Source organism: Gossypium raimondii, chromosome 8 (genome assembly GCF_025698545.1).
Source record: "Gossypium raimondii isolate GPD5lz chromosome 8, ASM2569854v1, whole genome shotgun sequence".
NCBI classification, from domain to species: domain Eukaryota; kingdom Viridiplantae; phylum Streptophyta; class Magnoliopsida; order Malvales; family Malvaceae; genus Gossypium; species Gossypium raimondii.
The window spans coordinates 40,555,882-40,571,075 of NC_068572.1; the positions used below are offsets into that span (position 1 = coordinate 40,555,882).

The 15,194-nt window shown below is 31.2% G+C and overlaps 1 protein-coding gene across 3 annotated transcripts; it reads right to left on the reverse strand.

The window, feature by feature from the left end:
• Nucleotides 1-2,895: 2,895 nt before the first annotated feature.
• Nucleotides 2,896-11,550, reverse strand: LOC105791445 (kinesin-like protein KIN-14I). 3 transcript variants are annotated; one of them, XM_052635406.1, is made up of 20 exons: nucleotides 11,385-11,550; nucleotides 11,043-11,207; nucleotides 10,262-10,428; nucleotides 10,048-10,191; nucleotides 7,164-7,406; nucleotides 7,004-7,075; nucleotides 6,692-6,760; nucleotides 6,492-6,569; nucleotides 6,280-6,408; nucleotides 6,113-6,194; nucleotides 5,909-6,004; nucleotides 5,642-5,815; nucleotides 5,446-5,552; nucleotides 5,166-5,346; nucleotides 4,848-5,007; nucleotides 4,507-4,760; nucleotides 4,225-4,388; nucleotides 3,930-4,118; nucleotides 3,305-3,804; nucleotides 2,896-3,230 (listed from the first exon to the last, which is right to left on the reverse strand). In XM_052635406.1, the coding sequence occupies exons 2-20, from the start codon at nucleotides 11,155-11,157 to the stop codon at nucleotides 3,098-3,100; spliced, it is 3,057 nt and encodes a 1,018-aa protein (XP_052491366.1). In that variant the 5' UTR covers nucleotides 11,158-11,207; nucleotides 11,385-11,550; the 3' UTR covers nucleotides 2,896-3,097. The 3 variants fall into 3 exon arrangements, with proteins under 3 accessions (XP_052491366.1, XP_052491365.1, XP_052491367.1); XM_052635405.1 differs by having other exon boundaries at nucleotides 11,043-11,549; XM_052635407.1 differs by lacking the exon at nucleotides 6,280-6,408 and having other exon boundaries at nucleotides 11,043-11,549.
• Between the last annotated feature and the right edge of the window lie 3,644 nt (nucleotides 11,551-15,194).

Genomic DNA, 15,194 nt, shown 5'->3' on the forward strand with positions numbered 1-15,194 from the left:
TTATTTTATTATTATTTTAATGTTTATGGAAGTATATTAAGGTCGTGTTAAAATTTTGTTAAGAAATTTTGATGTTTGCATGATTAATTAGGTGAAAAGGACTAAGTCTTAAAAAGTATAAAAGTAGAGTTCCATTAGTTAAAATGGTCAAATGGCTATGAAAGTTTAAAGTGAATGGACTTAGATGGTAATTAGACCATTTGAATAGTTAGTTGGTATTCATGGCAAGGTTTTATTGAAATTATTAAAGTTTTTAAAGGTTAAAATGGTAAAGGTAATTAATGTGAAAACAAAAGAAAATAACATAGTATCATCTTCTTTAGTTTTGTTCTCTATCGGAATTAGGGATAGGAAACCCTATTTTTGAAGTTTAAAGGTTCGATTAAGCTCCTTTGCTTGTAAGGTATGATTTTCAACCCCGTTTTTTTAATGATTTCTATGTTTTTGAGGTCGTTTTAGCTTAATCTAGCTAGCTTGGGGGTTAATTTGTAAAACTATTAAAGGTTGAGGGTTGTGCTAAATGTTCTTGAATGATTTTTTTTATGTTAAATGATAGATTTTGAACCTTTGTTGAAAAATAAACAAGTTTTGTTAAATGAATTTTGATGAATTTTAGAATTTGGGATTAAATTGTTAAAGGTATAAATTATAGGGTTTATTGTGAAAAGGTGATAAATATGAGTAGTTATAAGGTATCTTGCATGTTTGGTTAACATGAAATTTGATTGAAATGGTTAGATTTTAAGTTATAAGCTTAAGGATTAAATTATGAAAAGTTAAAACGAGAAGGGCAAGATGGTAATTATGCGTAATTGTGAAATATGGATTGAGTTGAATGTTTGAGATTAATTGAAATACTTAATTGAATATAATTATTTATTTAGATCAAGATAAACCTCAACTAGATCTAAATCGAGGAAAGGCGAAAGCTACGGATTAGCTCGATTATATTTCTACGCCTTAGTCGTCAAGGTAAATTCGTAATGTTTCAATATGTAAACAAATTTCTATTTATTTCTATTTGTGTACTTATATTATGATGCTTTAATTATTATGTTTTTAGAAGATTATTGTATAATTACACATACGTGCCCCTGTTTGTAAACTCACTTATGAATGTTTAGCGCCACAGCATCTTTGTAGTAAAAACCCTACGAGATTGGGCTAATGTGGTGTCATCTTTGAACGCCTCAAAGATGCTTATTGGACCTCAAAACTCCTTTTGACCCAACTTTAAAGTGGGTTAATATATCTTGACAGCCCATTAATTGAGGAAGGAGCCCAAACCACCCGCTAATGGAGAAAGGAGCCCAACCGTCCACTTGAGGTGCCCAAAACGTCCATGAGATTTGGTATTCACCTAATTTAACCCCCAAATCAGTATGGAGAAAATCAAGGATCTCCCTCCTCCAAAAATCAAGCAACCATCCATCTCCTTCCACAATTCAAACAACTTCTTCCCCTTGAAACAAGCATGCCGTCCACTCCTTCTCCACAAATCAAGGGACAACCATCTATATGGAGAAATTCAATGGATGACATGCTAAAAATAGGGGGCTTAAACAAGTATAAATAGGGGCAAGCATTTGGGGTTATTCACTCATCACTCACTCGTCATTCTTTCATCTATCTTTCATTCACTCACTTCCCATTTGAGAGAGCAATACACGAGTTTGAGAGAGCAATTCAGAGGTCCTTTTGAGTAGTCAAATTCAACACTTTGAAGAGTACTTGTGCATAGGAGCAAAGAAGAAGAAAGGAGGAGAAGCAGCAAAAGCAGTGCCATAGAGAAACACCGGATTCGACTTCTAATTTCTTTCCCTTTAGTCTTTTAATTTTGTTGAAGTTGATAAACATGATTTCCAATTATTTTTCTGCTTTCAATTTAATTATAATGACTTAATTCTGTTGATGCTAGATTGATGGCATATCCTTTGCTTTTATTATTAATACTTTGTTGATGTTGTTAGGTGCTTTAGTTGTTTATTCATTCAGATAAAATTATGATCATGCTACTCATGCATAATTAATGTAGGGAAGCATGAGAAATTATTTAATCCAAACAAGATGGTAATTATAGACACAATATTTGAGGTGCATGTTTGATATACTAATGATTAAATTAGTAATGTTATTGAGCGCATTACCTTGCATAAGTCCTTTATGATGTTTGCTTAATAACATTTGAAGTTGGTTGAGCATAGAAGTATGCTAAAGAAACGTAAAAATTGAATACGTACAATCACAACTTATAAAATATGGGTTGGTAAATAGTTGAATTGTCATGGTTTTTGTTGTAATATCATTGACATTGTTTTTAGTAGTTTTAAGTAAAGGGAAGCAGTTAATCTAGCTCTTTCATGTCATAGTAATTAATATTTGTGATTTGCGGCTTATTATTCTATGTTACACCTTCATTTGTTTTAATCATACTTAGTAATTTTATTTATGGTAATTAGTTAAATCAACTCTTTCTTAAGTATTTTTGTCACCAACTTGCTATTTGATAAATTTCACAATATTTGTCTTATTTAATTAATTTCTGCGGAGACAACACTCTTTACTCACTGCTTTATTACTTGTTAATTGTTAACGACTGTATACAGTTACACATTATTTTATATTTTCATGACAACAAGAAAATTGTATTTCTCGACCTTCACGTACTCCTTCAGTGCATGGTTGCAGGGTGTAAAGTTGCTGAGTAATGCACTGAAGTCGGTCTCTCAAGGTATCGACTTCATCTCTCTCCTCCGCAAACTCGATTAGTTTGCTAAACAATTGAGGAAGTCAACTACTTTGTTAATTTCTAAACAAACTCCTATATACGAGAAAATAAGCCGAAATTTTCCATACATCACTGTCAAATTTTCATAGGTATTTTTACTTTTAACATTGGATGGAAAACCTGATAAATTGTATAGTATTGTTGTATTCAAAACTATATCATATAATTACAATGAAATGGATATTTATATATATATATGTAAGTCATCTCTCTCATTCATTCAGAAATATAAAAGAAAATTAAAATAAAATAAAATAAAGAATAAAAAATCAATCCGGCGTGTTTTTTAGTGTTTATATATAAACATGTTTATTTTCTACTTCCAATTTTGCGTTTCCCTTCAGCAGGAACTGGTTGCCTCCCATTTCGATGCAAAGGCTGGCCAACTCCATTTCCTAATTTCCTTGATGGTGATGGTCCTGATATGGGATATGCATTTTTGCTGCAAAAGATTTACAATGAATTTGAAATATTCGACATGTTCATGTATGGATGTATGTATGTATGTTGCCTTACCTCCGTTCTGGAGTACTTGTAGACTTGGAAGGAGGTTTTTTGGTCTTTGATCCAATCCCAATCCCATTGGTTATACAGCTAAGTTTGGACTGATCGAATTGCCAAAGAAAATCGGGCTCGGACAAGTGGCTGGTAGAGACATCGAGATCATCTATGTCACTAATATTGGCCATGTTGAACCTGTTACCCCCCATAAACATATTATATGATGATTGTTCTTGGTAAATTTTTGAAGAATTTTGGAGATATTTTTGGTAAAAGACATCGGGCGAATTCTCGTTTTCTGCTTCCCAACATCCTAAGGGGATTCCCACTCTATTAATGTTGTCTTGTTTGTTCACCATAACCTTATCAACCCACTCACCCGAGCCCGACTCTTTCTCGTCATCCCTGAAGTTTTGTGTTGGACTGATAACAGGAGGCCAAGGAGGTGAATTTGTTAGTAACTCGTCAAGAGAAAAGCTTTGCTTCTCTTGCCTCAACATTGAGTTCGCTCGTGCCTACAAAATGTGGAAAAACGTTATCAAATTCCTCTTGATCTATACATATATATTGTGTATGTATGTAGAGAATGCATGATGACGATATGAACAAGCAAGCTTTATATGTGGAAAACAATAAGTACCTCAATGTTGCCAGCATCACCCATGAGTTGTCTAGCCCCCAACATATCTCCAACTCGGTGATTAGGAGTAAACGGAAACAAATCACTACTTGTTATGTATTTTTCAGAGCAATCAGTGTCCGAAATAGAATGTCGACTTTGCTCTGTTTCTCCCTCTTTCCTTGCCAAAGCTGCCTTAAGGCTCGCAATCTAAGAGACGATTCCAACTAGTTACTAAAAGGAATAGTATAACAATTGCTAACTATCAAGATAATCATCTCGACCAATATGTGGAGGTGACTAAGAACAAGATAACCTGTTCTTTGAGTTGTTTGACATCTGCTGTGTCTTTGTTCACTTGGGCGGCACCGAGTTCGACGGTAGCCACACGCTCTGCAAACTTGAGAGTACTTAATGTTTCAGCCAAGGCATCAAGCTCGGGGCTTATGTGAACAAACATTAGTGTCTTAGCCTGCCCTCCTGAAAATACATTTCTAGCTCCAATATAATTAAAACTTTCGGAAAGAAAAAAATGGATGCAGTCAAATTTCACCTTAAAAGAATTGAAATCACAATTATTTCAACAGTTTAAACTCACCCAGTGAGTCTTGAAGAAGTTGAGTGAGTTTGCTGTTTCGGTACGGAACATGTGTATTCTTTTGGGCAAGGGAAGCAATCACATCCCCTAAAGCTGATAGAGATTTGTTTATGTGTTGTGCCTCTTTTAGTCGATCGCCTGTTACCTCAGACTTGTTTACTCTCTCACTTCCTGCAAGGTCAACAAGATGCATGCAGCCACGGAGAATAGTACCGGAAGTTAAATCCTTTCCTTGAACATGGACAGTCAAGCAACTGCAAGTGATGAGACAAGTTTTAGTTTTAGAACAAAGAATATTTTGAGACCAAATATTGTAAAAAAGAAAAAGAAAAAGAGGATACCTATGGGAACGACTACTACGGTCATTTAGAGCGGTCGCACCAACTGCCCGATTCCTTTGTCCTAGGTTCATCAGATCGATAACATCAGATGTCGATGAAACAGGCATAAGGCTTGCATCGGGTACATTGAGACCTGTCTGAGAGCTATTGCGAATTTCTAATGTATTACTTGATTAAGGATAAGCCTCGATCGAAAATTAACCGGCAAGGGGCAACTATTTAACCCTATATAAAAGAGGTTCCACACCAAATGACCAGCTTTTGATCAGTCATAGTTTTATAACCTTGTAAGAAATAAAATCAAATGAACAAAAGGATATCTTTTGTTACTTCCGTCGATAACAAGGAGATCCCTGACTTGCTCATTATAAATTTCAATCATTTGAACGGCAACATCATAGCGGAAGGTATCCTTTCTTCGTTCTGCTAGAACAAACAAATCACCTAATGCCCTGTAATTTACTCCTTGATTTTCCTCTGTTAGGTCTTTGGGTCCAACCTATATACAGAAACCGACAAATCCAAAAGAAAACACATATTTCAAACAAGTATTAGTTGAATGTTTTATCATACTTTTAGTGAATAATTCAATTCTTACCATTGTGTAAGTTTTTCCTGACCCTGTTTGGCCATATGCAAATATACAAACATTGTATCCATCAAGAACTGACCGAATTAGTGGTTGCATATCAGAAAATACCTCCGCTGCGGTGCAATAAAGATATAAACTAAGTAAAGAATGCTAAAATATTGCAGACAGATTATCGACAAGCAATTAAATTTAGTGTTGAAACCTTGAGTTACAGATTGCCCAAAGACTTTGTTGAAGGTAAAGGACTTGCATCCTTTACCGTACTTTGATGGGGTGCCGATGGTGATGTTTCCATCTTCTATATGCTCCACAGTGCTAACATAGCTAGATCTTTCAGACAAGAACGGTCTCACACGACAATAAACACGGATACTTCCTGGTCAAATAAAGTTGATAACCTTTGTAATTAATTGGAGGACTTACTACAAGACATAAATCATTGTTAGAACTTATGCAAAAGGTAACTTACCTTTAAGATCCTGCACTTGATTGTATAGCTTGCGGTTTTCTTCTAGAACCCTATGGTAACCAGAAGCCGCATGAGCTAAACCATGAATATTCATACCTGTAAAGAAAAAGTGTATTAACTAAAATTTGAGATTAACATCATGCTTTGCATTTCAATAAAACACAAGAAAATGAAAATAAGTACTTCCATTAAAGCAATAAGTACCGAGATTATTGAATTCTTCATGAAATTTTGTTTGCATGTGTTGCATGTCAGCTGTTGTGGCATCAATAGTATGCTTTAGGACCTGCAAGATTTATTATTCTTATAAGTGCTTTGGTAAAGTACATAGTCGAAAAGAAAAAGGAATATACGACACGATTAGTTCTCACCTGAATATCTCTTTGTTGCTTATTAAGGATCATTTGCAGTTTTAGAGATTGATCTTTTAATTCGTCATTAGTGATGCTTTTAAGAAAGCAATCATCTTTCTTCATCATTTTGATATTTTTTTCCTCCATCTAAAGCAACATAAATACGTGGGGAGAGTTTGAGAAACTCAGCCATATCATTAACACATTGAAGAAAAGTGATCATTGTATACCTTTTTATCCCCAGAAATTGGTTCCGATAGAGGCTTGTTGAAATTGGAAGCAGTGATGTCTGTTGAAGTTGTTTTCATCTTACAATTTGGCAGAGAAAAACATGTGGTTAGTAAAGATTTTTATTAGTTACATAGTGAATAACTTCCAGTTTTCTATCAATTTTGCAGCACAAGTTTTGCGATTACAGAATTGAATGTACCACTTCATATTGGCTTGCCAGACGCTGCTCAAACTCCTCTACAACTTTACCAAGCAAAGATTCAACCAGCTATCAACAACAAAATATGACCAAGTAAGTAGCTGTTATAGCAAAAGGATAATCAATAGCTTATTATAAACAATAAGAACATAGGAAAATTTCTAAGAGAATATCGAAAAGACATGAAACGAGTGCAATATCATAGTGGTCAACAAGCCCCTGAATTTGCACTCATAGGATCAACGCGAAACGAAAACAGTATGACTCAATGTTTGATATGTTTATTAACAACATGAGCCGATAAAAGCTTACCAGCGGAACTTCTTCAGGCTTTTTATCAATTAGAATAGTGTGAACCAACATACTTAATGAACCAGCACCACCCTGCTTGTACAGTAAAAAAACTTTATTCACATTGACCAAGTAGAACATAAAAACCCGCGACTACTGTAAAAAGTTGAGGCTTACCGACCATTGTATTAGGATCAATATCAGGTGGGTGACCATTGGATAAGTTCTCATTCATCGATGAAGTCTTTTGAAAAGAGTTCATGAAAGGCTCTGAATTTTTTCTTACAAACGGCTTTCCCAACGAGGTCGTTGCAGGTTTCGTGTTTCCACCAAATTTCCACACTCCATTTCCACCTGCGAGCTTCCATTCGTTATAGGACTTGAGCGCTAGAACACAGTTCACCACTCTTGTAGATTTGCCCCTCTGAAGAATTTTAACCAATTTACGAACAAATTAAAGCACATCATCTATTATATACTATATAATAGCATATCCTCTATTATAGTTAGTTATTAAAACTAACTTGCAAAGGTTGAGCCAATTAAAGCAAATTCAATTTTGATTTTGGACCTTATATAGATATGTATTAATAGTTTTAAAATATATTATTACTATAATAATATATAATATATTAATTATTATATATGTTGAAATATATTCTAATTCACTGTACTCTTTGTACATTTGAAAGTTAGGGTTTAGGGTTTAGGGTTATAATGTTTATAATGTTTATCATATCATATCATATAAAATATAATATATTAATAGTTTGTAAACATGCATTAATAATTAAACGTTATAATATTATGTAATACTATATATTTTATTATAATTTATAACATACTAATAGTTATATATATTAATAGTTTTAGTAATAGTTATATACTATTGGGAGAGGTTCACTTATATCGATGTAAAATTAAAGTTGTTTTATCTCTTTATACGATTAATATTTAAACGACCCACCCATCACATTTTATATTTCATTCATGTCTAATTTGATGTCAATTAAAATTTTCTAACTATTTATTTTATGTAAAATAAATTCAACTATTTAATAAATATTAATATATATAGTATTTTAGATCAATATGATATAGATATCGATCGATTCAAAAGTCACATGCATGACAAGTACAATTATATCGATAAATTCAAATGTTGGATTGTTAAAATATTAATTGCATAAAATTGTGTAAAACTAAAGTAATTTTACAACGGTGTAAGTGATTCCTACTTATACACTATATTATTATATTATGTAATAATATACCATCTATTATAGTTAGCGATTAAAATCAATTTAACCAACAAATCGAGCCAATTAAATCAAACCAGTTGGTAAATTCAGTTTTGATTTTAGAAAATTAATAGTTTGAAAATGTATTATTACATTATGTAATACTATATCACATACTGAAATAGTAATAAGTAATATTTTAATTATCATTATATATTATTGTTTATTATTATATTGGTTGAAATATGCTTTAAATCCCTACATTTGAAAGTTAACCCTACTACTATATTAAATAATGTTATATCATAACGTATGATATATATATATAATATTAATAGTTTATATATTTGCATTAATGATTAAATCTTATAATATTATGTAATACTATGTCGTTTATTAGAATCTATAATATGATATAATAATAGTTATATATATGTATTAAAGTTTTAATAATAGTTACATACTATATTATATAACAAGATATCATCTATTATAGTTAGTGATTAAAACAAACTTAATCGACCAAATCGAGCCAATTTAAGCAAATTGGTTAGTAAATTCGATTTTAATTTTGGACCAATTAATAGTTATATATGTATTAATAGTTTTAGAACATATTATTACATTATGTAATACTATACATATACTATAATAGTAGTATATAATATATTAATTATTATATATTATTGTTTATCATTATACTAGTTGAAATATGTTTTAAGCCTTTATACTCTTTGTATATTTGAAAGTTAGCCCTCCTATTATATTATATAATGTTGTATAATATCATACAATATATAATATATTAATAGTTTATATATATACATTAATGATTAAATATAATTGGTTAATATATTAATAATTTATACATATGCATTAAAATCAAATTAGGTAATCGATTGATTTGATGTTGTCGGTTCGGTTTTGATTTTGAAATTCAAAACCTTTTAGATTAATTAACTAAATTTACACCTATTAAATGCAATATATATAACCCAAACTCAAACTCAAACTCAAAGCCCAAGCCAATACTAAACAAACCCAAACCCAATTCCAACCAAATCCAAAATTTCAATTTTATTCAAAACCCAACTAAAATAAAAATAAACACATTCCAAATTAAAATTAATATAAATATAATAATATTAATAGAAACATTAAGCATTAATAAAAAAATTAAAGGTAAAACCTACCATTCTGAATCATTAAAATTAAATTTATTAGTAATGTTATTAGTATTGCATAATTTAATCATTTGAGATAAGTATAACACCAATTATCATATTATTAAATTAATATATATTATTATCAAATTTATTTATATAAATTTAAAGAATTATTAATTTTATATATTCATACATATATAATTATAGTATTAAAATATGTTATATTTCACATTATAATCTAATATAAAATTTTTAATATAAATATGTAATGCACATTTTCATAAAATAAATAATAATTATTTTTTATGTTAATTATTAACGTCTTTTATGGTTGTTAAATTATAAATTAGGATTTTTTTGAGTTTTGAGTCGGATTTATTTCAAGTTCGGGTTAGATCGATCTCAAATTCGGATTCTTATGGGCTTTGTCAAAACGGAATTCTGTTAAGCTTGAATTTTTTTTGGTCTTAGGCTTTTTATGGTTCATATTTTTTCAAGTCCAAATTTTTTTCCAACTCAAATCTATTATGGATTCAAGATTTCTCCAACTCAAATTATTACATGCTTGAATAAATACGGACCAACTTTTGAACTCGAAGCTATTTCTGAAAATGAAACCAGTACTTACTAAACGAAAGAATCGAGATTGGAAACGTACTTGTTCTAGATCAGATGCCTCGAATGTTGGAAGCCGCAATTCTTGGCCCGCTATCAAGAAATTCCTTACATTTTCAAAGTACTGAAATACTGACAATGCAGCTCCATCAGGTATGAGAGCTGCATCACATGGACTTTCCACCACCTAAAAACCAACCACCAAATTAATTACTGGTAATTAAAAGGAAAATCAATTTTAAAGAAAAAGTCTCAACCTTAGGCACAGCTCCAGGTTGAACTTTATTAAGAACATTGCATAGGATTATTCCACTCCTCAAACCAAGCCTAAATTCTTCCTCCGATGGCTCTGCCGGCAAATCTTTAGCTGCCACAACTCCGACCATCTTCCTTAGCCATCTAGCAGCTTCGTACCTCCTTGACGCTGCCATACAAAAGGTCATCACATTCAAATTTTACTCACCAACAAAACATAATTCATCTCAATTTTGTTTTCTTTTGAAGAAAATGAAGTGGAGGGGATCAGAGGCTGGATTTAGAATAAGAAACCCATCATTTATAAAAAAATTTCATGAAATTACATCGTTGTGACTGATTAAGGTTATAAAAAGAAAAGAACGCATGTTTTGCAGTAGAAAATGAATCATCATTCAACAAAGTCCAGATGATCATCACATTTTCTTTTTTTTTTTTTGGGGGGGGGGGTCACTTTTAAATTCCATATGTAAATTTATTAATGTCATTCAAAATTTACTCTTCTCACTAGCGAGGCATAATTCATCTCTATTTTGTTTTGAAAAGAAAATAAAAGCTGTAACATGATCAATGATCAGGAGGTCTTCCTTTTACTAATTCAAAATAAGTAGGCATCAGAGACTGGAATTGAATATATATATATATATATATATATATATATATTCCCACATTTTCCATGAAATTACATCACAGTGTTTGCACTTGAAAATTAATCATCATTCAACAAAATCCAGATTCTGCCATTAAAGGAAAAAAAAAGAAAAAAGAAAAGAAAAAGAGTACCAGTCAATTCAGCTTTTCTAGATTCCAAATCAGAATCCTTGGAGCGATTGCCATGTTCCAAGACATCTTTCACAACTGAAGCAACTGAAAACGACAACGTTCCCTCTGCCGCCATTTTCTCTCCACAAATTATTCCCGGAAATTTCTTCTTTTTTTCTCTCACAACTCCACCATCCAAAAAAAAAAAAAAAATCCCCCAGATGATGAAAAAATGAGATACGAAAAACAGAAGAATGAGATAAAAAAAAAGGAAAGTTTGGTGGGGAAATAAATGGGAGTTGAAGTTTTCTTTTTATGATATTAACACTGAACTTCTACAACACAAATCACATTCTCCATTACCTTTTTTTTCTTTTGCTTTTGCTTTTCTGATTCTTTGTACAACGTAGAAACCAAAGCTAACTCTGCTTTATAGTTTATAGTTGCATACATTTACACCACTTTGAGTATATATATATTTCCTTCTCCCAAACCTACTATTACGCCAAACCTCTCTCCCAGCCTCACCTCGTTGGAAGTGGACTCTGTTTTTGTTAAAATCTAAGGGTTATACTCAATGACGGTCAAGCAGTGATATTAAACGGTTGAATTGAAAATTGATGATTCTACTGGTGATATAAATTGAATCATTTGTGATACAGTACAAAAATTAACTATTAAAGATCAAATTAATTTATGATTTTTTTTAACTTTTTTAATATTTATTTAATTATTATTGAACCAACAGGTATATGTTTTTTTTAATAAAAAAATGGGTAAAATGAATTACAATATTGTTTAAAAATTATGAAGTGCCTAAAAACAGAAACAGATATGATTAATAATGGAGCAGCTCAAAACAAATTGAAATTACAGTTTGTTTCAACTAATGTTAAACCAACCCTTAATTATTATCTTGTTTACCAAACAATGTGGTTACAAGAGTTGAAGCTTTATTTCTTTCTTTCTAATAAATCAATTACTTAGGAGAAAGACGGACCCGGCTGATCCCGACCGGTAGGTAACAGGCACCTTTTGGTTGTTGAAAATCCCAAAACGGTTACCAAATAGCATATCTTTGTGTCGTTTTGAGATCCACTTTAGCTATAACGCTTGGGAGGTAATGAATGAAAGCTTAGCATTAACCCAATCCCACTATACATGTTTGGACGTTATTCATCTTGAGGGTTAAGTAAGCCAAATGATGGATATTCTTTTAGTGTTATAATATTTTAAATCTAAACTTCATTAATAGCTTGAGTTTCTAAAAAGACATCAGGTTTATAGAATTAATTATTGAAAAATCTCAGAATCGTGTCTTGTGAACATATCGCCTCTTTAGGTCATACTATTTCAGAGTTGGGAAACAAAAACTCTCAGCAAGGAATGTGTGTGCACCTGTGTAAGAGATAAAACTTAACAAGACCTTGGCTTAATAGTAATGTTGAGATCTTGAGAACAAAGTTTTTCAAGTTCGAGTTTAACCATCAATAAATACTATGCGTAGATTCTCTTTTAAATTTATTTTAAGTTTAAATCCCACTATATATGGATCATGTCCGTAATTATTCTAATTTTCAATTTGGTTACAGCCAATTATAATTATACTCATTTAGACATGTATAATTTGTGATTGTAGAAGCTATAATTGAAATTGAATTTTTTTTCAATTAATATCTATATATTGGAAGTTCCTCTTTTATATGGATTTATTATTTATTGGTGATTGTTAGATTAAATCAAGTGGTTGAGATCTTAAGAGAAAGCTATCACAAATTTAAGCTTCTCTTAACATTCATATGAAAAGGGATGTAGTTTATCAAATGCTGGCGGAGCGATCACATTATAAAATTTAATGCCAATTATAGTCTATTAATTAACGAACAAGCATAAAGGTTTTTGTATGGTAGAAACACTTTCCAACCGAAAAGTCTAATCTAATAAATTTTCTACCCAACATATATATATATATAACACCACCTTAAATAATACGATAAATTTAAGGGTTAATTCCACCAAATGTCTTCAAACTATTGTTTAGATTTTAAATTAGTCCTTAAACTTCAAAACATTTTAATTGAATAATGTTAGTTTGGATTGAATGTGGAGCATATTTAAAATATGAGGATTAAATTGTAAATCTATGAATACCTATTCATAGAGAACCAAAGGTAAAGTGATAAAGAATAGCGGAAGAAGATCATATTCAAGTTGTTTGACTCAAGAAAGAAATATTCAGATTTGATCTCAGAAAGAATAAATAAAGAAATTTAGAAATAAAGAAAACGAAAACACTAAAAATTTGAGAATAAAGAATAAATAAACAAAAAAAACAAAGTGGAAGATGGAACGAGTAAATCGATGGATATGATGGATAGATAGATAAGTGTCCAATTGAATCCTTTGAGATATAAACCCTAACAAACTCAATTAATGAATTTAATTAACCCTCCAAGAATTAATTTCTTGGCAAATTTAAGGATGAATAACGAATTCCAACGACTCCTTGAAGAAAACTATTACTAAAAATCACAAGAAAGAAATCTTGCATAAAGAAACTAACTCCCAGAGTTGAAAACCTTATTAATGAAAACAATTGTGCCTCTAATTAACAATGAAGAGGCTTTTATATAAGGTAGCTAAGCACATCCAAATAGAATTCATAATTATACTGAAACTCTAATTAATCTAAACAACTAGTTTTAAACTAGACTTTATTGTTTGACTAAGAAACATAAAACTCTAAAATAACTTAAAATACTTAAAAATATCCAAAATTCAAATTAAATAAATAATAAAATAATAAAACCTAATAAATACAATATTGGAATCATATGAAATAAAAATCAAGCATAAAAATCAAACCCAATATGATTTAAACTCGAATTAAAAACCCAAAACTTGTAATTGTCGTAATAATCCCGTCCAAAAATTTTGTTTGCATAGTCTTCATTAAAACAATTATAATTTGAGTTCCTAAACTTGAAATCGAGTGATTCAAAATGCGTTTCAAATATAAGAGATAGATCTTCAAACGCTATGAGACATATCAACCTAGAAATGCTTGGATCCTTTTGAAAAATTCACTGCAAGTCGATTGATTGTAACATGGCTAGGTGAGTGGGCTTGATTGGGGTCCTTGAAGTGTAACACCTAAGCTTGTTGACATTTTCCACATGGGCTTTTTTTCATGGATTAAGATTTTAAGTCCACGAACAAAACTGACCCTCCTAATTCATACTTGCTCGGTATTGAACTCCAAAGTCCATCGTCTTGAAACATCAACTTTTCTTAAAATTTCTTTTTGATAAAGTCTTGAATGAATAAGTTGAGTTTTGACTTCAACTATGTCACACCCAATTTTCTTTAAACCCAAAAATTAGGAACAATTTGGGAGTTAAATTGAAAGAGGTTGTAACCTGACGGTCTCTGCTAAAAAACTAGGAAAGCTTAAGAACAAAATTAGACATGGTTGAGATTCAAGTTTGGTTCAGTTGGATTAGAACCACTCGGTCTCTTAGTTGGAGACATAATGATTGTTAACAAATGGATTTTACATGGTTGAAGACCGTGTGGGAAGGACTATAAATAATCAGGGAATAACTTCTCGGGGAGGATTCAACTCCATTCTATTTCACTTTCTTCTCTTATTCATCTTCTTTTATGGTTGCCTCAAAGAAGAAATAATGATGGGGAGCTCTGCATGGAGTGGTGATCGCAAGAGTTGAGTTAGAAAAATGGAGAATCCGGTGAACTAGTAAGGTATTAAGACCTTCGGTGTTTGTAAGTTTAGGAAATAAAGTTGAGGATTTGCAGAACTATTTTAGGAGTTCTGCATGTTTCTAGAAAATTGAATTTTTTGTTGAAAAATGCTGAGATTAATTTATGGTATTGGTTGTAATGCTTAGCTGCCAAGAGAATGGAAGCTTTGACATTTTGGAAAGGCTAAGTTGAGAAGGGAAATGAACATTAGGTGAGTTTTTACTTACCATTCCAAGAATGCTGAATGATTGGCATGATTCTGTGTTAAGTTCTATTTTGACGAATGTTCTCTGTTGATTGTTTATGCTAAGCATGGGTAAGATTGCCTGGTAAATGTGTATCCGCCACTGTAGTTCATTGTGCACGAAATAGTTATGATTTCATGGTAGTTTATCTATAAAATGTATGCAT